The sequence below is a fragment of the Sycon ciliatum genome, chromosome 4, assembly GCF_964019385.1.
Source record: "Sycon ciliatum chromosome 4, ocSycCili1.1, whole genome shotgun sequence".
Classification (NCBI taxonomy): Eukaryota; Metazoa; Porifera; class Calcarea; order Leucosolenida; family Sycettidae; genus Sycon; species Sycon ciliatum.
Window position 1 is genome coordinate 9,613,580 of NC_088646.1, and position 27,500 is coordinate 9,641,079.

Here is a 27,500-nt window from a genome sequence, read left to right on the forward strand (position 1 = left end):
TCGTAGCCTAGTGGTTTTGAATGCTCGGCGAAAGGTGCTGGAGAAACTCGCCATTCCTTTGCTTTTGACGTTTTTGTTCAATTAAAATGAAGAGAATTTCTTTCAACGTTCGTTCTTGTTAGAAAGGGTTTTCTCCCCACACCGGAGCTCGCGCTATTCCGCCGACTTTACTTGACACTTGACTGACTCACGACTGCCATCCAGAGCACACGAGAAGACTCCAAGTCCATCGAACCTTCGACTCGGCAAACCTGCAAGAAAGCACCACTCCCTGCTCAATACACAGTGTTTCGGGGAATTCACCCCTCATCAGTTGAGCTTGAGTAGGCTGAGGAAGATTGTGCCTGAAGAGCACCACTTATAATATTGCTCTCCAGGCTGCAGGCACAAACATCACCAGGGAAACAAACTTACGGAGACGCTCCGTTTCCAGCGCGACAAACACCTCGTGAACACCAGATAGCAGCGTGAGTCAGTGTCGCTCCTGGTGAGACAGACGTCGAGGACCCTCGGTCATTCGCAACGCTGTCACCTCCAAACCAACTAGTCGCAAGCCCGCGCTGGGCACAACAGTACGAAGTAGTGGTTGCGACTTCGGCGATGATTTGTAAGAAAGGGTTTGCTCCCCACACCGGAGCTCGCGCTATTCCGCCGACTTTACTTGACACTTGACTGACTCACGACTGCCATCCAGAGCACACGAGAAGTCCATCGAACTTTCGACTCGGCAAACCTGCAAGAAAGCACCGCCGAGGGTCCTCGACGTCTGTCTCACCGTCCAGGACCGACACTGACTCACGCTGCTATCTGGTGTTCACGAGGTGTTTGTCGCGCTGGAAACGGAGCGTCTCTGTAAGTTTGTATCCCTGATGATGTTTGTGCCTGGAGAGCACTATATAAGTGGTGCTCTTCAGGCACAATCTTCCTCAGCCTACTCAAGCTCAACTGATGAGGGGTGAATTCCCCGAAACACTGTGTATTGAGCAGGGAGTGGTGCTTTCTTGCAGGTTTGCCGAGTCGAAGGTTCGATGGACTTGGAGTCTTCTCGTGTGCTCTGGATGGCAGTCGTGAGTCAGTCAAGTGTCAAGTAAAGTCGGCGGAATAGCGCGAGCTCCGGTATGGGGAGCAAACCCTTTCTTACAAATCATCGCCGAAGTCGCAACCACTACTTCGTTCGTTCTTGTTCTCAACAGTAGTACACGCTCCGAGCCATAGCATAGACTGTATATTGTGTCCGGCCGCCGGGTTGGCGAAATCGTGGACCGCTGCACCGTGTGCTTTCGGCCGCCGCACCTATGGGGCAGGACTTGTCCCACTTCAAAGCTGTACGCGATAGTGTGCGGCACAACGACGAGGACGTGTACGAGATAGACCTGACCGGCAAGAATGTGGGAGACTCGCGGACAGTGAAGCTAGCCCAGGCTCTCCGACATAATGAGTAAGTAGCGGGGAGCAAATAATTCAAGAACGCGGTGTTACAAACTGAGCGCAAAGGATGCATTCAGTGTGCAGAAAGTGCTCAAAATGCCTAAAACAAAATACTGTAGAACGGGTAATTTTAGCGACTATTTTAAATTATTTAGCGTTTTCTCATTGTCAACCGGTTAGCGACGTTTTATTTTAGCGATTTGCAGCGATTTTACTCACGGATCACCAGTGCACTACTATTGTCTCAACGGATTAGCGACTTGAAACTTTAGCGAAGATGAGTAGATAGCTAAATTTGCTAGGGTTTTTACGTCGCTAAAATTACCCGTTCTACAGTACCACGGAGTGAGAGCTCAGAACACAATAAAGCAGTAGGCAATGTCTATGTCACTATCCGGTGGCCGAGTTTCTCGAAGCCGCTAACTACATGATTGTATGAAACCCTGACTACTGACTAGTATTACAACAAAATAATTATAACATGATCGAATAGGCATTGTTCACGGCTCGGTTGTGAGGAGAGACCAACAAAAGTTTTCAATAACAATCGCGTCCATGCACCACTAACACATGTCATTGTGGTGCCGCGGAGTGTGTATGAATGAACCGTGGTCGATGAGAGCTGGTATGGCTTTGCGCAGGCTTGATCATCCTCTTGCAAACATTGCAGACACCTGCAAAGCCACGGCACAGTGATTCCGTAGTGCTGGTTTGCAATACAAAACAAGTGCTGTTTGTATGGTTTTGCATGCAACACAGATTTCTGAGATTTCCCATTTAGTTCTCCGATCTCCGAAACACAAACTAGCACTAGTTTCCACCGAACACAGTACTGTCGGGTTCCGAAGAAATGGGGATCAGCCTCCGGCGCAGCCTCGTTCTTATCTTCATGTACTATGGCTTATGCACAGTTGAGTCACCATGTACATGTATGCAATGACCTCATTAGGATAACCTTTTAAAAAGTTTATTGCACTCTCTCCCTCTCACTCCCAAGCAACAATTGTTATCCTGAAGTTGATAATTTTTTCGACATCACTAACGATAGAGCTTGGCTACGCTATGCTTTTTTGCCTTGATGACCTAGGCAAAAAAAAGCATATTAAATTGTTCATTTCTCCTATTTTGCAAGACATAACTTGGGATTCGAACCCGCACTATTGCCCTGCATGCACCCCCCGATACACTTTGCATACATACTAATTCTTCAAGTTGCTTCACGTTATGATCTTGCATTTGAAAGCCCTATTTGAATATTGTGGCCAGCTGTTTGTGGCCAGCCGTCGTTGATGACGGTACGGGACAGGTACGGTCGAGGGTAATACGACACCGTCTACCACCTTGATGACCTAGGCAAAAAAGCATAACTGGATGTTATAAATTTTTCAATCTCTGTGGAGAAATTCTACGACCTGACATAGTTTTTGAAACATGGAGGACACTGGTGGTGGTAACTTCACGCAGTACTTAGCAGGGAGTCGTAAAATACGGTATTTTACGACTCCCTGGTAATAGTAAACAAACAGTAATGTCCAGAGGTTGCTATCGTTACCGCAGCTAAGGTAGCTCAAACCTCTCTTTTTTTTCTAAAATAAAAATATAAAGAAGAGGTTGGTGCGACTTCGGCGATACTTGGAGAATTGTGTGGTGCCCCCAACGTGGGAGCTTGCGCTATTCCTGCCGACTTGAATTCTCACGATTTACAAAATATATATTTTTTCACAGAAAAGTGAAGTTGAAGACTCAACTGTAGCTGCTCTTCTTGTTCAATCATTAATTTTGGTAGCGAAAAGACAAAGGACGAAACTTGTCTTTCGGACAAAATCAGTTTTGTGCTAATTGTTGCACATTTTTGACTCAACAGTATTCTGCTTATAAGTTATAACCGTTACTTAGTGTTGGACAAAACGGATAACTTGTAAACTTTTGTTCCTCTTTTTGTATTTTAGTATTACCAGTTAATATTACAGAATGTCAACTCATAGTTGGGGTTGTATAGAGATGCACACTGGGAATATTTGGGGTATATCTTGGTATTTTGGCCCCTTGAAAATTTGCTGTGATTTGCAATTTTCAAACCAAAATCAACAGTTTGCATTTCAGCGGACCTCCCAACGCATTGAATAATTGGATCACACCACGGAACAACAAAATAACTGGCGAATGAAGTTAAATTTTTATAAGTCAATCGTGCAGCCAGGTACCCGAGGAGTACAGAATAAGAAAATAAACCACACCAATTTTAGACACCATCTGACATTATTGATAATTTTCACGGAACTAAAATGTTTAGTCCAGGTACCCGAGGAGTACAGATAAGAAAAGAAACCACACCAATTTTAGACACCATCTGACATTATTGATAATTTTCACGGAACTAAAATGTTTAGTTATGACCTCAGCAAACCCAGTGAATGCAGATTTCAACTGGGAAGATGCTCGCAGAAGACTGACGCCAGCACCAAAGGCGGAAGCAGAAATGGGTCAGCAAGATTGGAGAGGATGCGAAGAACTCTTTCAGCCATGTGGAAAACTCTGCATTAGCTTCTGATCAGGAACAAGAAGTTGCTTTGGGGCAAGGGATGTGAACGTGCTGTTCAGTGCTTCACATGCACTTGGGCTGGCACAGGATGCAAGTTTCTCAGCATTATCCTATAAGTGAAGAGTTCTGCAAGGAAAGCGTGAAGTTTCTGAAGGGGCTGGCTGGCCTCTTGGTGGGGCAGAAATGCGAACCAAAATCAGATTTTGGGCTTATATTGAGACGTGGATAGAGACATCATCCTCGTTTCCATTTCATAATTGTAAACTTAGCTATTGGTAGGAAACCTATTTGAATGCTTAAAAAATGAGGTACAAACAAAACACAGTCATGACACAAGAGCCCACACGCATGGAGCCTACACGCATGATGAGAAGCGAAAAAGAAAATTCAAGCGAACGAGTCGAATGCTGACTATATGCCATGTCTATTTGCATTTGCATATGCGTTTGTATGGTGTGCGAGTCCGAGAATAAAAACAGCAATATGATACAAGTGATACACACAGATACAAAATTACAAATACACACATATCAACACGTTCTAACAACACGCCCACGCACACACACATACACACACACACACACAAATTGTCGGTTACACGAGAATCAACTAGCAGTGCTGGACTGGACAACTCGGTGTCCGTGGCCATCGTGCACCATCCGCTACGCGACCGGCCAGCCCCAGCCGGCTGCCATCTGCTGCACGGGTGCAGCCTGTGCCTGCTGCTGCTGCTGCTGAGCTGGTTGTGGCCAAGCGGCTGCCGCCACTGCCTGTGCCTGTGGCCAAGCGGCAGCTGCAGCAGCCTGGGCCGCGGCCGCCGCGATATTTGATGACATCATCTGTTGCTGTTGCTGCTGATGGTGGTGCAGCTGCTGTTGCTGCTGTTGTTGCTGTTGCTGGTGGATTTGATGGCGTTGCAGTTGCGCTGCGCCGGGCACCGGATCCTTGTAGTGACGCTTGAAGTAGGCCAGCATCGCCTCCAGAGATGCGTGGACCTGAAGAATAGGTCGAAACAACAAACGCAGGCAACCGCACACGAACACACACAAACACAAACGTACACACACACACACACACATGCGCGCACACACACACATAAGCACATACGCGTACATGCACACACACACACACACACACGCACACACGTACCCAGGCATACACATATACACACACAAGTCGAAACTTACGTCAGGCTGTAAGTTATTGCATAGCACTCATACCGAACTACAGTCGACTCCCGATATAACGAACACTATTGTGCAGAAAAAATAGTTCTTTATACACGAAGTTTGCTACCGGTATAACCAAAACACCATACAAGCGGCAAGTCATGACTGGAAGGTGGTCCATGACTGTTTGAGAGCACTTGGTTTACATGCGGCCCTTCATGATATGGTTCATTACAAACGACATTGGTCACATAAACAAAGGTTCGGCATAAAAACGAAATTCCCTATAGGCGAGTTTGTTACAAGCGTAGTTGACTGTATCCAGCTAACGAAGAAGAAAGCAAAGACACTACTTAGATGTAGACATGTGCTGTCAGCAAGCCTCAGCATGCCACTTTGCTTCGTCGGCAGCAGCAGCGGCAGCAGCAGGAGCAGCAGCAGCGACAGCAGCAGCGACAGCAGCAGCGACAGCAGCAGTAGGAGCAACAACAGCATCGGCAGAAGCAGCAGCACCAGCAGCAGCGACAGCAGCAGCAGCAGCAGCAACAACAGTATCAGCAGCAGCAACAACAGCATCGGCAGCACCACTACCACCAGCAGCAGCAGTAACATAGTGCTTACCTTTGAGCGATAGCGTAGACCATTCGGAGTAACTGTGGCATATTCATGGATTCCTTTGGAGCGTGGCATGTAGGAAAGAACAAACTTGCCGGGAAACTCTGGTGATGTACTGAACAAGTACGGAATACGAGACTTCTGCTGACGCTTCTCTGCCAGTAGTAGTGGATCAATGGCCTGAGTGCACAGACAAGCGTGCATGTACACACATTACACACACACACACACGCACACACACACGCACGCACACGCGCACACACACACACACACACACACACATACATGTACACACACACACACATGCTCGAAATGCTGGCACGCTGCTCACTATTCAAGCTGTGTGTTTACACGAGGGTCTCAACTCGTATCAAGATCGACCCAGGTTGAGCCAACCAGCCATGGCCGGCGCACGACTCAGATTGACTTCAACCCTCTCCCAGCCGGTAGGGTTGACATCTAGGAAAAATAAACTACACGTACAGGAATTGTGTGCATGCTGCACGAGGATGGTACAGTGTGCATGCTGCACCAGGATGGTACAGTGTGCATGCTTCACCAGGATGGTACAGTGTGCATGCTTCACCAGGATGGTACAGTGTGCATGCTTCACCAGGATGGTACAGTGTGCATACTGCCCAGGATGGTACAGTGTGCATACTTCACCAGGATGGTACAGCAAATCTCTTCCTGACAAAGCAGTCACACGAACATACCTGTACAGGCAGAACATTTCGTTGGTCAATAATTTCTTCCAACTCCAAAGAAAGGGAGTTCGTCCGGTTGTAAATTTCGTCCATGGGTCATAAGAGTGTATTGAAAAGCTGGACAAATCGACATTAGTCCGGCATTAATTTAGTCCAAAATGGAAAAAGCTCCTCGGACGAAAAAGACGAAATTAAATTCCAGACGAATATTTCTGCTGATACAGTATTCCACAAACGGACTTTTGCCGCTATACATGCATTGGTGATCTCCTCGGATGAACCCTGGTCACACACACATACCCCCCCCACACACACACATACATCCTCTTTCTTACCTGCTTGTTGCCGAAGTGCTTGCAGAAGTACTTGTACGTTTGAATGTCTCTCGCAAATGAAGCCATAGGCTGAATGTGACGGGCTAGGATTTCGTCCAGGTCTTCAAACTCCTGGGAAAGAAAAGTAGCAAAAAAAGAAGATCTGACTGGTGTGTACTTCTTGCCTGCTATACGGACATTGTGTGTGTGTGTGTGTGTGTGTGTGTGTGTGTGTGTGTGTGCGTGCGTTTGTGTGTGTGCATGTGTGTGTGTGTGTATTTGAGTGTGTGCGTGCGCATGTGCGTGCGTGTGCATGCATGCGAGCGTACGTGCGCGTGTCGACAGACAGGTGCACGAAGATAAATCTCAGCAGCCAGAGCCAATGTTTTCCGCTACACATCAATACACTAACGGCGTAACTCTCACGCCGCCCCCCCGGGCACTGGGTCCACGCCATTCCCGTCTCACCTCGTTCTCAATCCAGAGGGACTTTCCCAGAGTGAAGTGATGGGTCTTGTCGCGCTCCAGCACATCGATGTGATGGTAGACGCCCTCGTCAACCTTCCACGATATCGTCAAGTGATCCGATCCCTGCAGAAGACGGATATAGAACGATGGAGATGATGATAGTGATGGTTACGACGATGGCAAGCATGACATCATCAGAATAGACACTGTAGCAGTGCTGTGGATGGACTGGCTGTGGATACAGTGAATGGGATTTCGGCCTTTGACCACTCGGTGGTGGGTCTGATCTACTTACCTCTGGAGCTGCATCTGCGCCTTGATCCAAGAGGGTGGTGGCGTTCCTACGGATGCGGAAAATTCTCTCACACGAACCGTGATTTAAAAAATTTTTTTTAGTGCTGTGGACCTTGAAGTCTGTTGAAAAGACCGGGGATGGCGCCCTCACTGCTTTTAGCGTGTACACTCACTGTAGTTTACGTACACACTGTAAAAATGGACCAACAGTGCTCGCGGCTGCAAGGCCAGGGCCCTGCGGCCGCTTGAAATCTCAACAGATTTCATCATGTCCACATTATATTAAAGCCAAGGGACTTCGCTAGTCACACTAAAAGGAGACACAAGAATTTACTGTCCGTTCACTTGAAACTGGCATTCTACTTTAAAAAAAATTGAAGATTACAGTCCATTCATAACAAGATGAGCGCTGGCTCTGGCGAGCTCCCGTATTTGGCGATTTTCCGTGGTTTTATCGTACAGAGTGTAGTGCAGCGAAATTTGAGGTTAGAAAAAGGGTCCGAAAAAGGTACCTCAACTGGGGTTCGAACCGGACACTGCAGTGGTGCAAGTGGAGTGAAACGGATTGGATTTTCATGGCCTTTCCCAATTCAGTGCTTACAAGACAAAACCTGGCCGAAATCCTATTCTTGTGATGGCTTGCTTTTCGGAGAAATGGACTTCAGAAACACAATTGGAAGAGCATTCTATGGGGGATTACAGAAAAATATTGTGAAAAAGTCAAAATTTGACCCGTTTATGGCCAAAAGCAAGGATATCATCTTTTTCTGAATGGACTGTAGTAGATGCACTAAAACAGGTTAACGTTTAGCGTACCTTTGAGCTAGGCCGAATAATGGCATCACCCTGCTCCATCTGCTCAAGCTTCTTTTCCGCTTGCTTGAAGGAGATGTTGTGAAAGGATGGGTGAACAATCACGCGATCAACATACGCTGTAAGCAATACAGAACACATTTACACACGCGCGCACACATTTACACACATTTACACACACACACACACACACACACACACACACACACACACACACACACACCAGTAAACACCCAAACAAACACACATGCATAGAGTACACAGCCGTACAGATAGAGATACACATGAACTACACAGTGCACTGTGAGAATAGGCACCACAGGAAAATCTGACGATGGAGAGGAGCATCAGCCAATAAATGACAACACTACAATAGTCTAACAATACATACTGTTCTTAGGTTTGACTGCCTTGCGCTCCTTAGCCTTTTCGGTGTCCGCTGCTGCTTCATCATAGTACGTATCACGTGGCCCACTGCAAACACACACACACATACATACAAGAGCGTACACAAGTGTGTACACGCACGCGCGCGCGCACACACACACACACACACACACACACACACACACACACAAGATCGTACAAGAGCGTACACAAGCGTGCACACACACGCGCGCGCACACACACATGCACATGCACATACACACACACACACACATACACACACACGTGCACATACACACACACACACGTTAGACCACGGACGGCCATTGCTGGGTGGCATTAGCTCTGGCACACCGAATAAATGTCTTGTAAAGAGCCTGTCTCATATAGAAGCCTTTTGGAACAAGGAATACACAAGACCAAGAGTACATGAAAACCAGAGAGTGCAGTTTGGATGGGTTGCTGTCACGGCGAAATTCCATGATTACATCATTCTAGTGATGCAGTGCGTACAAGCAGGATTCAAGCAGGTCTCTTTCTGCACAACTGCAGCTCAGTTGTACGCACTACGCCATTTCCCGCCTCAGATCTGCGCCAAATATAATGTAATCACGGAATTGCGCCGTGACAGACAGTCGACACCCATAGTAGAAAAAGCCCCAAGCTGCACACTCTGGTTTTCATGTACCCTTGACAAGACGTACTTGAACTGTCCGTCCTTGTTGGAGAGGTCGGAGGAGCGCGTCGTCAGCTCCACGCTGAACCGCTCAAAGTTGACACGGAGAATGCGGCAGTGAATCACCATGCCAACCTGGATTGCCATGGCAATGGGAGAAGAAAATACAAAACAACAACAGATTTAATAAAACCCCGGACCTTTAGACACAGACAGCCATGTCCACTCCTTGGCGTAGTAAAGCTAACATTCTAAACTAAAATCAGATATAAGAGAAGTCGGTTAATTTCGTGACAAACTTTGACAACTAGGAGTGACCACACCACACCACAGCTGTACAGTCTGATACGTAGTCACCAAACCACAGATGTACAGTCGGATACATGGTCACAACACCACAGATGTACAGTCTGATACATGGTCACCACACTACAGATGTACAGTCTGATACATGGTCACCACACTACAGATGTACAGTCTGATACGTAGTCACCAAACCACAGATGTACAGTCGGATACATGGTCACAACACCACAGATGTACAGTCTGATACATGGTCACCACACTACAGATGTACAGTCTGATACATGGTCACCACACTACAGATGTACAGTCTGATACATGGTCACCACACCACAGATGCGCGAGCTACGCCCCTGCCTTGTCACCTACCTTCACACGGTCTTCAGGTGATCGAACATGACTGTCGCTGATGTGCTTCATGGAGATGAAGCCAGTGAGACCGTTGTCGAGTCGAACCCGTACACCTGTTGCCTGTCCGGCGCAGCTGTTGTCATCAAAGTGGCTCCATACCTTCACAGAGAGAGAGAGAGAGAGAGAGAGAGAGAGAGAGAAAGAGAGAGAGAGAGAGAGAGAGAGAGAGAGAGAGAGAGAGAGAAAGAGAGAGAGAGAGAGAGAGAGAGAGAGAGAGAGAGAGTACAGATACAGACAGACACATACACAGAGTAAATACAAGTATAGTCAACTTCGCTAATAACGACTGCGGGTATAACGACAATTCGCGAATAACGACAGCATTTCCATGCCCAGAGCAAAGTCCCATCCAACTGTAATACATATAATGAGACTTCGGGTATAACGACACTTCGCGAATAAGGACACTTTTCTGATGCCCCGCCGAGTGTCGTTATAAACGAAGTTGACTGTAGACGAGAATGTGGGCAGCTTAATCCCAGGCTAATCCCAGGGCTCCTAGATGCTATGACTATAAACAAGAGTACATAACCCTCACTCCTAGATGCTATGACTATAAACAAGAGTACATAAGTAATCCTCACTCCTAGATGCTATGACTATAAACAAAGTACATAACCCCCACTCCTAGATGCTATGACTATAAACAAGAGCACATAACCCTCACTCCTAGATGCTATGACTATAAACAAGAGTACATAACCCTCATTCCTAGATGCTATGACTATAAACAAGAGTACATAACCCCCAAGAGTGTGCAACTCCAGCTAGGGCGTCTGCGACGGCAGAACTTCACATCACGTGATGAACCGTACACATTTTTCTGCACTCTGTGCATGATAGATACAGGGTTTTATTGCATGTCACGTGAGGGTTGCCTGTACTGCAGCCAATGAGCGCCCTTGCTCAGCGGGCAGGAATTTTCATGTATTGCCCACTGAATCTGCTCCCAGAACGCATGCATACTGTCACTTGCAGTTCACCTTGCGAGAGAAAGTGTTCCTTTTTTGGTATAGTGGACAAGCAAATATGGAGAATGAAACTGTACTTTCACTGCCTCCCGATCCGGGTTCACTACGTGATGATGCTGTAAATGGAGACGAAAGAGTACCAACACGTGGAGCCGCTGAAGCAGCTACGGCTTCAAGTAGTTCAACGACGAGCAGATTTCAAGAAGTATCTGATGAAGCTATTGAAAAGCTTATCGACGAAACGAAAAAGCAAAACACGACAACTGCCACCAAAAAATGGCTTACCGTTCGGACCGATTTCTGCCGCAAGAAGAAAATAACTTGCGATCTGGCCACTGTTTCTCTGACCGACCTTGCTGGCATTTTGAAACATGCATACGTCGAAATCCGGACCAAAAATGAAAAAAAAGATGTACAGCAAGGCAAGCCTTATTTCATTTCGTGCTGCCATTCAACGACGCCTCACCGAACTACGACGACCAATCAACATAATCACGGACCGAGAATTTGTGCAAGCAAACGAAGCGCTCAATGCATTGATTAAAAAAATGAAGCAAGATGGCCAGCTGAAGGAAGTTCAGCATAAGGACGCTCTTTGCCACGAAGATCAAGCTAAGCTTAACTCTTACTTAAAAGTTACTTTGTCTACAACTATGAGTCTGATCCTATTGCCCTCGCAGAAATGGTCTGGTTCGGCATCACCAAGAATTTTTGCTAGCGTGGCCGCGAGTCTCAGTGTTATCTATATGTGGAAGACTTTGAGGAGTGCAGTAATGCTGAGTATGGGGAGTATGTGAAGATAACAACATCGTACAAGTCGAAAACGCAGCAAGGCTCGATTTCTGCAGCTGACAGCGTTTCTGACGGTCGCCTCGTCAACCCCATGTATGTGTTTCAAGCTCCTGTCATCAAAACTGCCTAAGCCTACCTCTGGAAAGACACGTTTGTTCCAGCAAGTGAAGAAACACGCTACTCGTGAGTCTACTGTATGGTACAATGGGAAGCCTTTGGGTAAGAATACCCTGGGCAGCTTGATGTCAATCCTGTCTGTGAAATGCAACTTATCGCAGCGATATACCAACCGCTCAGTGCGTGCATCTACGATAACTGAGCTCTGCAGGCAGAACTTACCAGCTTCGACAATCATGGCAGTGTCAGGGCACAAGTGCCAACAGAGCCTCGTGCACTACAATCGACCAACAGAAGCAGACAAGCTCAAGACGGCATCATTACTACATGTCCCCGATACTACACCTGCCGAGCCGGTCCATCCGGAACTGACAGGCATTGATCTGGACGATCTCTTTCAGCCAGCAGCACCGCCTGAGCTTCCGTTGTTTCCAGACCTACTTCTGCAGCCACAGTCATCATCCAGCTCTCTTGTTCCAGCAGCGTCTAATTGGGACGCAGACATTGATGCCCTGATCGCGAGCTGCACGCCCCAGGAGCTCCAAACGTTGGAGATGAAGCAGCAGGGAACAAGCGTGTTTCAGTCCTGCAACTCCTCTAACTGCTCGATCACCAACAAAATCACTGTTCAAACTGTGAAGAAATGAAAAATTAAAAACCCCATTCGAGACTGTACTGGGGTTGTGTTCAGTGCCTGCATTTGAAAATGATTTGGTCTGCTTGCATACGTTTGTACATATATGGAACACCGGGGGCAAGCATGCAATAAATGATTTACAGCACCTCGTATGCGCTCGTACACGGGCAATACCGGCTTGATACGTGACCGAACGGCGTCATGTATCAGCCGGTATTGCCCGTGTACTCGCTTGTACTCGGGCTGAAAATCATACGTACGCAACCCAGCTTTGGGCTCAACTCTCTTGTGGTCACTTTGCACTGTTTGCCAGCGTAACCTTTTGAACAATGTCACGCGATGTGAAGTTCTGCCGACGCAGCACAGCATAGAGGTTGTGCAGGCAGTTGCACACTCTTGGGGGTTATGTACTCTTGCTATAAAGTAAACTTGCCTAGGCTAATCCAATTCGAATTGTACGTGCATCACCAAAATGATATAATATAGGAAATTTGCTGAGCTCATGAAAGCCAAAGTGTGCAGCTCGCTACAGTCAACTTAGGGTATAATGCTTAGGGTATAATGACACTCGGTGGGGCACCAGGAAAGTGTCCTTATTCGCGAAGTGTCCTTATACCCGAAGTCTCATTATATGTATTACAGTTGGATGGGACTTTGCTCTGGGCATGGAAATTCTGTCGTTATTCGCGAATTGTCGTTAAATCTGCAGTCGTTATTAGTGAAGTGGACTGTAGCTGCACACTTCGGCTTTCATGAGCTCTTGATACCACAGACACGCACGCACACGCATACACACACACGCACGCGCACGAACACACACACACACACACACATATGCATGAATCCTGGCTTTGAGCTCGGCTAGCCATGCCTGCAGAAGACATAATTATGTACAGTGCTGCTTAATGAAATCCAGTCGTGTCACTCAAGTTTGCGCCTTGCACCATTTCGCAGCCCAGTGTTCGTAGGTCTAGGGCTGCCCAACGCCCGGCGCGTACTTGAGTGACTCGATCGGATTTCATGGAGCAGCACAGCAGCTTGACCTACCTCGCTGAGATCTGTAAACGTGTCCAACAAGCAGAACGGACATCTCCACAGGCCAGTGTCCTCCGCTCTTTCCGGATTAGCCTGGTCAAGCATTTCCCGTGTAGGCCGCCTCCGTGTTATATTGATGACGGAGCCTGTGTACAGCGCGGCACAGCCATAGGAAGGTAACGACCATGATCAAAACAAACACCACAGCAGCATCAGCAGCAGCAGCATCAGCAGCAGGAGCAGCAGCAGCATCAGCAGCAGGAGCAGCATCATCATCATCAGCAGCAGAGGCGGCATCAGCATCAACAGCATCATCATCATCATCATCATTATCATCATCAGCATCAACAGCATCATCATCATCAGCAGCAGCATCATCATCATCAGCAGCAGCAGCAGCATCAGCACCATCATCATCAGCAGCAAGACACACACACACACACACACACACACACACACACACACACACACACACACACACACACACACACACACACACACACACACACACACACACACACACACACACACACACACACACACACACACACACACACACACACACACACACACACACACACACACACACACACACACACACACACACACACACACACACACACACACACACACACACACACACACACACACACACACACACACACACACACACACACACACACACACACACACACACACACACACACACACACACACACACACACACACACACACACACACACACACACACACACACACACACACACACACACACACACACACACACACACACACACACACACACACACACACACACACTACCACACAGCCCCAAGGACTCTTCCATGACCACCACTCGCCCAATCACAGACACCCAACACCACCACCATCATGACCACCATCGTCACCGGTCCCCCTCCACCACCATCATCACCCCCCTTCCCCTTCCACCATCATCACCCCCCCCCCTCCCCCTCCACCACCATCATCAACCCCCTTCCCCCTCCACCATCATCACCCCCCCCCCCCTCCACCACCATCATCACCCCCCTCCCCCTCCACCATCATGACCACCATCATGACCACCACCCCCTCCCCCCCCCCCCTCCACCACCATCATCACCCCCCCCCCCTCCACCACCATCATCACCCCCCCCCCCCCCCTCCACCACCATCATTACCCCCCCCCCCTCTCTACAAGCACCACCATGACCACCAGCAAAACTAACCTGTGACTAGCTTTCCCTCGACCAGTGTTTCTTTCGTTTCGCCAGTCAGCAAGCGGAACTTCTCCTCCGACCCGAGGCCGCGATAGGGCAAGCGTCGTTCTTTGAACATGCCAAACAGCTCATCTCGAATGTCATAGAGGGTTGTCTGCCGATTGCCAAAGCCCTGTAAGACAGTACAGCATACAGTACAACAATGATCTCAACCTGCACAGCATGTCACACTAGCGGCGGGGAAACCCCTTCAGCGATACCCGACCCAGTAGGTTCTCCAAGATGATAGTTTTTTTTGAGCAGCCAGGGTCTCCAGATAACCAGACATTCACTCACGACTAACAACACACTGTCTTCAGGTGCTCACGAGAAGACACGCACGTTTTTGGAGGTCACCCATAATGAATTATCAAACTTTTTTCGAATATTGGCCCATGGGCTAAAAAACGAACATGTTTTACTGGATATTTTATCCCCAAACTGCATTATTTCACATATAAGCCCATGGACTTATATGCGCAAAATTACGGTACCGTGCTGGCAAAGAACGGCAGCTACACACACTGGTCTGTGCACTCCAACGCGGTGCTATTTTATTCACGAGGTTGCATTTCTCTGGCCAGTAGTGTAGTGACCATTTTACTGCTTACTTTCAACATTGCAGATACCTCACGTCCGGAAGACGGTGCAGTCAGACCTCGTTTAACCGCACACATCCGTTTTCCACAAAAATATCCGGATAGGCGAGGGAACAGGACAATCAAACACACATACTGTATGTATGCATGGCATATGCTGTAAATCGGTAACCAACGATTTTCTTCCGGATGGCGAGGGATCCGGATAAAAGAGGACCGGATAAGCGAGGTCTGACTGCACTGTAATTTCACAAATTTCCGATGTACTTTTAATCTTTTATTTTCGGTACTTTCAGTGCATCTGCCTCATGCCTAAAATTTCAATACACCGAACAGACACTAACACACATAATCCAATAGGGAACTGCTTCTCTGTACCGAAAATTTCTGTTCACCTAACCTGGCCTTTTGCCCTCATAACCGAAAATATTGAGCACCTTAAGTTTCTGAAATTAGAGTAGAGTAAAACCTGGTTTAAGCGACCACCCCACGGTGCAACCCACGGTGCAACCCACGGTGCAACCCACGGTGCAAGCGACCACCCCACGGTGCAACCCACGGTGCAAGCGACCACCCCACGGTGCAACCCACGGTGCAAGCGACCACCCCACGGTGCAACCCACGGTGCAAGCGACCACCCCACGGTGCAACCCACGGTGCAAGCGACCACCCCACGGTGCAACCCACGGTGCAAGCGACCACCCCACGGTGCAACCCACGGTGCAAGCGACCACCCCACGGTGCAACCCACGGTGCAAGCGACCACCCCACGGTGCAACCCACGGTGCAAGCGACCACCCCACGGTGCAAGCGACCACCCCACGGTGCAACCCACGGTGCAAGCGACCACCCCACGGTGCAACCCACGGTGCAAGCGACCACCCCACGGTGCAACCCACGGTGCAAGCGACCACCCCACGGTGCAACCCACGGTGCAAGCGACCACCCCACGGTGCAACCCACGGTGCAAGCGACCACCCCACGGTGCAAGCAAAAGCGGTCGTTAAAGCCAGGTGGTCTTTAGAACCAGGTCCCATACATTCGTGGTATATCGGGATTATACATACATGTGCATGATTGTACTTCCATGTACTAGTACTCATATTGACAGGTGTGGAGCATAGAATACTCTCGTGCAGGCAAAGCACACCTCACTGGAGTGCATGCAGCGCATACAAAAGTCGGTCGCTGGCCGCGCAAGGCAGGTAGTCGCTGTATCCGGTGCAGTTTCTGTATAGAACTGTCCGTGCATGGAAAAACGGTCTTTAAGAGCAGGTGGTCGCTAAAGACAGAGGTCGCTTACACCAGGTTTTACTGTAGTTATTTACAAGGTTGACTGTATGTGTTTCTCTGTTCACTTCACCTTCCTAGCAGGCACAATACTCAATAGGATGGTCTAAGACCACGACTAAGAAACAGAGGGTACCATGTTTAAGCTTCGGTCCTCCGACCACTTGGTGACAGGTCTGATCTACTCACCTCCCACCGCTTTAGGAGCTGCATCTGCGACCTGATCCCAGAGGGTGGTGGCATTCCTGTGGACGCGGAAAACTCGGTCTAACTGAGTCAGACGCGACCCGTGACATTTCTCCCACCTACCAGCGCCCATGAAATAGAGACCAATGTCATGTGGTGGGAGGGGAGTCCCGAAATGGTTTCTGTTACGCCATGTACGCAGCACACACGCCTAAACAGACAGCAACGCACACATCCCCCCCCCCCCCCCACACACACACACAAGCTCCCCCCCCCCCCCACACACACACACAAGCCCACCCCACCCACCCACACCCACCCACTGACCTGTCTCTCCAGTTCCACTGCAAACGCGTCCAGGTCGAGGTCTTTGAGGCGCTCAGGACCCTCCAGAATCTCTTCTACAGCAGCCGACGGATCTCCCTCGTCACCGACAACCTGGAAAGGAAAAGCGTGCAACAATGCACAAAATACAGACAAGAACATGTCAGAGATGAAACAAGTACATGGATACCGAATGTTTGACGACTCGCTTGTTTTTCGTTGTTGAAAAATAATTGTACTCGGAATAAATCAGAGTGCTCGTCCATGCCGCGTACTTGTGTGTGTGTGTGTGCGTGTGTGTGTGCGTGTGTGTGTGCGTGTGTGTGTGCGTGTGTGTGCGCGCACGCACGCATGTGTGGGTGGGTGCATAAGTGTGCACGTCCGTGCATGTGTGTGTATGTGGACAGGGACACTCCACGCGCGCACACTCACGTCTCCTTCGTCTTCAAGAGCGTCGACGGCCATCTTCCTGGCCCAGTCGTATGTTTCCGGGTGGATGCGGGAGTTATCCAGCGCATCAATGTACTCGGATGCACTGCATGTATGCAAGATAGACACGCACACGCACGCACACACACACGCACACACACACACACACACGCACCACAAGAACACAACACATGTGCCCATATACACACAACATGCGTGCCATCCAGAGTGAATACCCGGTAAGTTGAATTTAACAGGCGGAAACACTAACAGTGAACCCAACGGAGAAATAAGTTTAAATAACCCATGCTACTCGTTTCATCTAACTGGTCGTCTCAAAAGTTTAAAAGTCGTCCCTTAAATGCACATTATCAGCTAATGCAGCCCCCCCCCCCCTCCCTTACACACACACACACACACACACACACACACACACACACACACACACACACACACACACACACACACACACACACACACACACACACACACAGAGTCCCACACAGCCCCCCCCCCTTACACACACACAATCCTTTCCAAAATATACGCCAGAGTGTGCCACGAACAGCACATTCCTTCAGCAGATGACCACCAGCATATCGGTTTGGAAAGATACACAATGGCATTGTACTGCATTGTAGTACTCTAGCGGCGACTAGCCAATCCCTTTTGGAATCCTACTCTTCCAATTTCCAAATAAGCTACATGTGCGTGTGCTTTAAAGATGGCAGTTCTCTTTTCGCCATTATCCCTATGCAAACGTCCCAACAGCCACCTGGTGGACAGCAATGTTGACGGGAAAGGAGGAGTGCATAACTTACTTCTCTTCAAAGTCGCCAGTGTTGATACGAATGAACCCGGCGCAGTTTAGGAAAACCTTCGGGCCCATTTGCAGCGACGTGATGAGCTGAGAGCGGTTCTCAATGCGCCCACCCTTGCTCTTCTGCATGTGCACACAAACACACAAACACACCCGCACACAAGCATGCACACACGAACACACACACACGAACACACACACACATACACACACACGCACACACACACGCACACACACACGCACACACACACCACACACATGTACCACACACATACCACACACGAACACACACACACGAACACACACACACACACACACACACACACACACACATGCACAAGCAAGAACAAAAGTGGAAATCTCTCTTCAGGCGACAAGAGCAAAGCAAAGCATTGACGGCAGGCGGGCAGTTCGACCACCGAAAACAAGGCAGGTCATAATAAATTATTATAACACCCACTTATTGCACAGCTCAGCAAGCACTGCAATCTGTATGCTGTAAGTCTACCAATTTTCGGCTCATTCAAATTTCGGCCTCCCAGGGCTAAAACCCATTTCGGCTGCATCAAATTTTCGGCCTGTACTGCTGCCGCCTGTATACACCGTCACACTGAACCTTGTAAAACAAAATTTCGGCCGTAACACATTTTCGGCCAAACATGGCCAGGCCGAAAATAGTCGAAAATAAATAAATACGCGCCGAGTATTTGCTGACTTACACTACAGCACATGTACAGACAGTGATGGCAACACACACTACAGCACATGTACAGACAGTGATGGCAACAATTCAGTTCACTCACCCTCTACCACTGGGCAGCTCACGAAACGGTCAGGGATCGTCCATAAATATCGAACCTTCTTTTTTCTCCACAAAACGAAATATTTTCGTTACGGGGCGGGAGGGGGTTGACCAATTTCGTTTCAGAAAGCATGGATACATGTACATGTACGTACAAGTTACGCTATGTAAATGTCCAATAACACCACCAGGTACCTGACAATCAGCTCATGCGATAACATTGCACGACACTGACCGACGGTACTGACGTTCTACAGGTAACTTGCTACCGGCTCTAGCACGTCTCGGATGCACACTCCAACATCCTTCCAACGTGTAAGGTTTTAAGTTATAGTAATAACATAGGAGTTCCTTGGTTCTTTTCTTTGCTATAAATTAAACCTTGGCTCTCCATCCGAGTTCATCCTTGCACACGCAGAGCAAAGAAGGTTCTATTCATTAGGCCATCATTTTTTATATCTATGTTTCGCGTCAGTTCAACTTCCTGAATCATATGCGAGAGGTGGAAAAAATAAAAAATTGCAAAATAATAAAAAAAGCTCATCAGAGGTGTACATTGCACAATAGCTCGTGCATGGTGTACATCCGAAAGAAAAATCGTACATCGAAGCACAACATCTGCATCACTTTGGACAGAGGAGGCAACTGTTGGTGCCCTTGCTTCGCTGGATTATTGTACTCAGCCTTCAGCAGAGGTGCAAAGAGCTCCGGAACGACGCATCCTCTCAGCTTGAGGCGATCGATGCGGTCTGTTGTAAGCTCATAGAATACTGCTCGCAGATGCCGAACAAACGATTTACCAACGCTGGCCTCGAGGCCATTTCTGAATCCCAGCTTCGCCGAATGCAACCAGTCCACACTGATGACTCGCACGATCGTACACTAACTGTGCATGGTTGAGTTTTTTATTTTTTTCCGAAAAAAATCAAAACGTATGCGTGCGGACGACGCGAAACATAGATATAAAAAATGATGGCCTTTAATACGGGAACACGAAGAGCAAACAAGGGATTCTTCGTTCTCGTGCCGGTGAGCAGAACAATCTCCAATAGATTACAGTATAGGGGGCATATATGGAGCAATCTAGGGATCTAGACCTCACCTTGGTGATGTCACTGGCTTTGCGTGGACCGAGTCCTCCGACAAACTGCAGCAGCGGATTCCAGTGCGTGTGCTTCAGGGATTTGTTGATATCCACGCCGACTTCGTTTACGCGATTTATCAACTCGACTTGTAACGCCCAGAGTAGATCCTCACGCGGTACATCATTCTGAGAGAGAGAGAGAGAGAGAGAGAGAGAGAGAGAGCGAGAGAGAGAGAGAGAGAGAGAGAGAGCGAGAGAGAGAGAGAGAGCGAGCGAGAGAGAGAGAGAGAGAGAGAGAGAGAGAGAGAGAGAGAGAGAGAGAGAGAGAGAGAGAGAGAGAAGGAGAGAGAGAAGGAGAGAGAGGCACATAAACAGGTGTGAGAGAGAGAGAGAGAGAGAGAGAGAGAGAGAGAGAGAGAGAGAGAGAGAGAGAGAGAGAGAGAGAGAGAAAATCCAACAAGAGCAATGGCATTTTTCACAGGACACAAACAAAAATGCGTAAGAAGCAGAAAAAGAACAAGATGTCAAACAGGTCGGTCCCTAGTGCAGAGCATCTCACACATGCCACCAGGTAGGCTAAGACCCTGCCCCTGACACCACGACTGCAACCACCGCCCTCGTCGCTCACTCACTCGCCAGCCGCCGATGCCCACGGCAACAGCCAGTCGCAGAGCGCCGGCATCAGCGGAACACAGAGAGCAAGCGTCGAGGGTACGGGCGCCTTCGCAGTGCTCGCTCATTGCTGTGTGCCCGGTGTGTTGGCCGCGTGCCCGAGGACTGGCGTGCACGCGGAAAAGCCGACACGGGCAAAACCAAGAGCACATACGTCCCAAGAGTGTGCAACTGCCCTCACAACCTCTATACAGACGGCAGAACTCATCACGTGACATGGTTCAAAAGGTTACGCTGGCAAACAGTGCAAAGTGACCACAAGAGAGTTGAACGCAAAAGCAGGATTGCGTACAATATCTATCGTGCACAGGGCGCAAATAATGTGTGCGGGTTCGTCACGTGATGTGAAGTTTTGCCGTCGCAGACCCATAGCTGGAGCTGCACACTATAGGGAGTTATGTACTGTTGGCAAAACTGATAGCTAGCCACTGCCAAGAGGCACAAGCAGCAGGGGGGGGGGGGGGGGGGGTATTGTACACGCGGCTACGTCACTGCGCAACGGGGGCCGCACTCGAATACAAGTCGCACCCCACTTCCAGATTTGAGCCATACTGTTTCAGTATACATGTATTCACATAAGGAGGATCTCAAACTCAACGGCAGGTCGCATCCCCTTCTTTGCCCGAGAAGTTTAGCGTCAAAAGGTGTGCGACTTATAGTCGGGGAAGTACGGTACTGTGCGTGCGGCCATGCATCTCACCTGAAATACGTTCAGCTTCAGGCAGAGAAACTCATCGTCGTCGGCTGCCAGGTAGCAGAACTCCGACAGGGGGTCTTGCAGGCGACGGCCCACCGAGATGGCGTGGCGCAGCAGTTCATTGTACTCGCGGTGATGAACCTGACGGCACGTGAACACCAGTGCAGAGTGACAGACAAACAGACAGACAGACAAACAGACAGACAGTCAGACACACACAAACACACACACAGACACACAGATAGGCATTACAAAGCAACACATCGAAACCCGTATGAGAAAAAAAACAATTGGGGTAGATGGAAGCAGTTTGTCTGACGTGGCCTATGCATTGGAGTGCAGAGCAATGCGCGCACAAACGCATAGACACAGACACACACACACACACACACACACACACACTCACAAATGCACACAACACACACACACACACACACACACACACACACACACGCACACACACACAAATGCACACATACATACACTCAAACACGCACACACACAATAAAAACACACACACACATACCGCACAACCAAAAACGTACTTCGGCACGCTTTGATGTCTCGTAGAGGCGTGCGAGTTCGCAGTCCACAAACTCAGTTGCTATGGTTACCATCTGATGCTCCTGTTCCAACTGCGTGACACAGGCCTTAATCGTATCCGACAGAGACAGTGCCTCACTGCATGTTGTAAAATAACAGCACACATACACACACACACACACACACACACACACACACACACGCCACACACACAATGCAATAGTACGGTGTTGCTCAATGAAATCCAGTCGTGTCACTCAAGTATGCGCCGGGCGTTGCGCAGCCCTAGACCTGCGAACACTGGGCAGCCAAATGATGCAAGGCGCAAACTGGAGTGACACGACTGGATTTCATTGAGCAGGACTGTAGATAGCGATCACCATGAAACTTTCTTTGCCTGGGCATGGTATGTCATTGCTAGCATTATCAAGCTTTTGCTGACACGGACAGACAGACAGACAGACAGGTACATGTACACAAACATGCGCGCGCACGCACACACACACACACACACATGTAACGAAAAAACAGCCAAACTACTGTGCATGGCCGTCGCAAGAGAAGCACGCATACTGGTATCTCCAATGGGCACTGGATATAACATGACATTGTACAACTGCAGATGTTCTACCATAGCAGCGATCGAAGAAAAGATCCGGACGGAACGCATCAAGACTTGCACCAGGGAACTGTCCAATCCACATACCGGTAACTACACACACGCGCACACACACACACACACACACACACACACACACACACACACACACACACACACACACACACACACACACACACGAATGCACGGTCTCAACAAGTACTAACCGACATGACGCATCGATAGCAATGGCCAGGGGCCGACACCGCAAGATAAACTTCTTCAGAGAATCGCAGTCTTTCTCCTGGGTAGAAGAGAGGCAATGACACACCAACGAAAACAGCAGCAGCAGCAGCAGCAGCAGCAGCAAGAGCAACAGCAGCAAGAGCAACAAGAGCAACAGCAGCAACAAGAGCAACAGCAGCAACAGCAGCAGCAGCAACCGTAGCAGCAACGATAGCAGCAACAGCAGCAAAACAGAAAGGAAAATGAGGCAATCTCTCATTGGCATTTGGCAAGCAAGGGCATCGTAAATAGAACAAGAAGTCAGTACATGTACGGTTAAGTACCGCCAGAGCGCCCCACATTGATTTCACAGCCAGGGAAATAAAAATCGTATGGCAGAGTGCAATGAAGTTAGTACGGTGTGAGAACCTTAGTGTACTAAGGTCACAATTAGCAGGTTTTTGTGTGGAGCTTGTGTCCGCTTGAAGGTAAATCGAGTACGGATCGACTGCACAACGTGCAATGTGTGTACAAGGTTCGTGTCGTATGACCAACAGACAGGACACCACCTCCACAATGCGACCACGGAAGGACAAGATGGTGGGGCGCTCTCGCTGTACTTTACCGTACTATCAAGAGTGCATAAACAAGAGTATGCAACTGTGATCTCTTTTCTACCGGCCAAATGCGCGGCGCACTGCCTTTATTACATCATGCAGCTGCAGTCCGCGCACTGCGGAAAATCAAACACCGCACTTTCCCCCTGGTTTGAAATGAACCTTCGCACGGAACTGGAGTTCACGCGCCAAAATTTAGAGACCACGTAGGTACTGGAACGAATCGAGCAAAAACGGATGGGCTCGTACGAGAAATTGGGGGTTTGAATGCATGCTTTCAGAGCGTGATGGAGGCAAGTTACGTAATGAAGGCAGCGCGCCGCGCACTGACCCATAACCACAGTTGCATAATCTTGTCTATGCACACTCAGTACTACTAAAGGCAGAAACACACCTTTTTCGCCTCATTCCTGTCCAGCAGGTGACCGAGACGGAGAAAGTCGGACACTTCGCCGTTGCCGTCCAGCATGGCGAACGTGATTGGCTTGCTGCGATCGGGTACAATGCAAGTGGTGAGAACTCGCAGGCCAGGCGAGTAAGATTGATCGTCGTCGTTCACCGCCGCTTCCGGCTGGAACGGTGCCACCTCCACCCAGGCGCGCAGTTGAAGGGTGCATTGCTGATACAACAAACAAACAAAAAAACAGACAGCAAGTCAGCAACAGTTCTGTAAAACATATTATCATAACGAAGTGCTTAATCTAACCAGTTACCGAGGAGGAATCTGTCGTTAAAACAGAAATCGATACATATACTGTTGCCAGTGAGCGTTGAGAATGAGTGAAAATCGTCACCTTTGGTACACGTAAACCGGTCAAGTTTAGGAAATCAATATTATTATTATTATTATAACTGGTTTGAGGGAAAGAGACAAACGGGAAAAGTCTGAAGAAAAAATTGACTGTCACCACCAGGACTCGAACCAGGGACCCTCGCTTGTAGCCAGCGATGCTCTAACCACTGAGCTATGGTGTAGTCGTCATCCCAGCAGAGGCCGTTCAACATTTTCTTCAGACTTCGTAACTCACTTTATTATTATTATTATTATTTTTTTTTTTTTTTGAGGGTCCCTGGTTCGTGTCCTGGTGGTGGCGGTCGATTTTTTCTTCAGACTTTTCCCGTTTGTCTCTTTCCCTCAAACCAGTTAATATATATCTCTTGTAGCAGTTGAGCACTCTTGCGTGGGGTAGTGCCTTTGCTGTTTGCTTTATGCAGAGCTCACTGACATGTCAGTTTGAGCACTCTGGCAAGGTACGTTCGGGCCTGATTGGAAATTTTTATTTCCATTGCTATCAGGTTCGGCCTCATTTCCTCTGTGCTGCGCTGATGAGTCCACAAAGGACGAAACAGTTCTGTCCGCAGATTGAGTATTTCGCTCCTGCTCTTGTAGCAGTTGAGCACTCTTGCGTGGGGTAGTGCCTTTGCTGTTTGCTTTATGCAGAGCTCACTGACTTGTCAGTTTGAGCACTCTGGCAAGGTACGTTCGGGCCTGATTGGAAATTTTTATTTCCATTGCTATCAGGTTCGGCCTCATTTCCTCTGTGCTGCGCTGATGAGTCCACAAAGGACGAAACAGTTCTGTCCGCAGATTGAGTATTTCGCTCCTGCTCTTGTAGCAGTTGAGCACTCTTGCGTGGGGTAGTGCCTTTGCTGTTTGCTTTATGCAGAGCTCACTGACTTGTCAGTTTGAGCACTCTGGCAAGGTACGTTCGGGCCTGATTGGAAATTTTTATTTCCATTGCTATCAGGTTCGGCCTCATTTCCTCTGTGCTGCGCTGATGAGTCCACAAAGGACGAAACAGTTCTGTCCGCAGATTGAGTATTTCGCTCCTGCTCTTGTAGCAGTTGAGCACTCTTGCGTGGGGTAGTGCCTTTGCTGTTTGCTTTATGCAGAGCTCACTGACTTGTCAGTTTGAGCACTCTGGCAAGGTACGTTCGGGCCTGATTGGAAATTTTTATTTCCATTGCTATCAGGTTCGGCCTCATTTCCTCTGTGCTGCGCTGATGAGTCCACAAAGGACGAAACAGTTCTGTCCGCAGATTGAGTATATATATATATATATATACTCAATCTGCGGACAGCATGCTGTTTCGTTCTTTTTGAACTCATCAGCGCAGCACAGAGAAATGAGGCCGAACCTGATAGCAATGGAAATAAAAATTTCCAATCAGGCCCGAACGTACCTTGCCAGAGTGCTCAAACTGACAAGTCAGTGAGCTCTGCATAACGCAAACAGCAAAGGCACTACCCCACGCAAGAGTGCTCAACTGCTACAAGAGCAGGAGCGAAATACTCAATCTGCGGACAGCATGCTGTTTCGTTCTTTTTGAACTCATCAGCGCAGCACAGAGAAATGAGGCCGAACCTGATAGCAATGGAAATAAAAATTTCCAATCAGGCCCGAACGTACCTTGCCAGAGTGCTCAAACTGACAAGTCAGTGAGCTCTGCATAACGCAAACAGCAAAGGCACTACCCCACGCAAGAGTGCTCAACTGCTACAAGAGCAGGAGCGAAATACTCAATCTGCGGACAGCATGCTGTTTCGTTCTTATATATATATTTTTTTTTACTGTGCTTCTTCCCTATTATTATTATTATTATTATTATTATTATTATTATTATTATTTTTACAAGAAGTCGGAGGCGGATAATACTTTAATAACGAAGGTACGTGTTAGGTCGTAAGTATCCACGCAAACACACATCCAGTCAAAATAAGGCACTTGTCAAAGTATCCGAACGTTTTCGGTCCCTTCTCATCAAGGATTATACAGGGAATGGCTCAAGTTGGAAAGACTAAAACTTATATAGCGTAAAGATATGAGATAACAACACTCGTGACAAGGTGAAAAAAGTATCAAGTTCAGCACGACACAAAACTCGAAGGACATAATAATAGCGACAAGAACATAGTGAGCAAATTAAGTTACACCCAACGGAGCTAAGAATCGCACTTCGTCCATCAAGCAACATCTGTCAGCCCGTACCAATTGTCGTGAGTTGTACAGTGATAATGTGTTCTCAATATTGTCACGTGGTAGATGTGCGTTGCATCTGGCTGTGTTAGAAGCTTTGTATATCCGTAAGTTAGATCCTGAACTTTGCGTACAAAAAGAAAATGTGTTGTCGCTACAATTGTTTGGTGTTACTCCTCGTCGAGGTGTTAACAATGTAACTTAATTTGCTCACTATGTTCTTGTCGCTATTATTATGTCCTTCGAGTTTTGTGTCGTGCTGAACTTGATACTTTTTTCACCTTGTCACGAGTGTTGTTATCTCATATCTTTACGCTATATAAGTTTTAGTCTTTCCAACTTGAGCCATTCCCTGTATAATCCTTGATGAGAAGGGACCGAAAACGTTCGGATACTTTGACAAGTGCCTTATTTTGACTGGATGTGTGTTTGCGTGGATACTTACGACCTAACACGTACCTTCATTATTATTATTATTATTATTATTATTCGCGGCTGGTTAGAATAATGGCTTTCGCAGTATCACTATCAGCATGAGCTGAGGTGAGGGTTGACACACTCGACTTCAAGGCTGGTAACAAAAAAGACGGCGAGTCAGCAACAGCATCGGCTGAGGTAAGTGTTGACACACTCGACTTCAGGGCCGGTAACAAAAAAGACGGCGAGTCAGCAACAGCATCGGCTGAGGTAAGTGTTGA

The 27,500-nt window shown here is 48.2% G+C and overlaps 1 protein-coding gene across 1 annotated transcript in view; it reads right to left on the reverse strand.

Annotated features, from left to right (window-relative positions):
- Nucleotides 1-3,592: 3,592 nt before the first annotated feature.
- LOC135814362 (transcription elongation factor SPT6-like) overlaps nt 3,593-27,500 on the reverse strand; it is a 60,034-nt gene continuing 36,126 nt past the window's right edge. Inside the window, exons 16-33 of the mRNA XM_065327474.1 lie at nt 24,219-24,443; nt 23,210-23,286; nt 22,387-22,522; nt 21,845-21,982; nt 20,491-20,658; nt 18,588-18,709; nt 17,770-17,872; nt 17,341-17,451; nt 14,909-15,071; nt 13,692-13,825; nt 10,086-10,226; nt 9,442-9,548; nt 8,742-8,824; nt 8,354-8,469; nt 7,244-7,366; nt 6,797-6,907; nt 5,761-5,934; nt 3,593-4,965 (exon numbers count right to left, since the gene is read on the reverse strand). Coding sequence (XP_065183546.1) covers nt 4,633-4,965; nt 5,761-5,934; nt 6,797-6,907; nt 7,244-7,366; nt 8,354-8,469; nt 8,742-8,824; nt 9,442-9,548; nt 10,086-10,226; nt 13,692-13,825; nt 14,909-15,071; nt 17,341-17,451; nt 17,770-17,872; nt 18,588-18,709; nt 20,491-20,658; nt 21,845-21,982; nt 22,387-22,522; nt 23,210-23,286; nt 24,219-24,443 — 2,565 coding nt within the window. The 3' untranslated portion in view covers nt 3,593-4,632. The remainder of the gene's footprint in view (nt 4,966-5,760; nt 5,935-6,796; nt 6,908-7,243; nt 7,367-8,353; nt 8,470-8,741; nt 8,825-9,441; nt 9,549-10,085; nt 10,227-13,691; nt 13,826-14,908; nt 15,072-17,340; nt 17,452-17,769; nt 17,873-18,587; nt 18,710-20,490; nt 20,659-21,844; nt 21,983-22,386; nt 22,523-23,209; nt 23,287-24,218; nt 24,444-27,500) is intronic.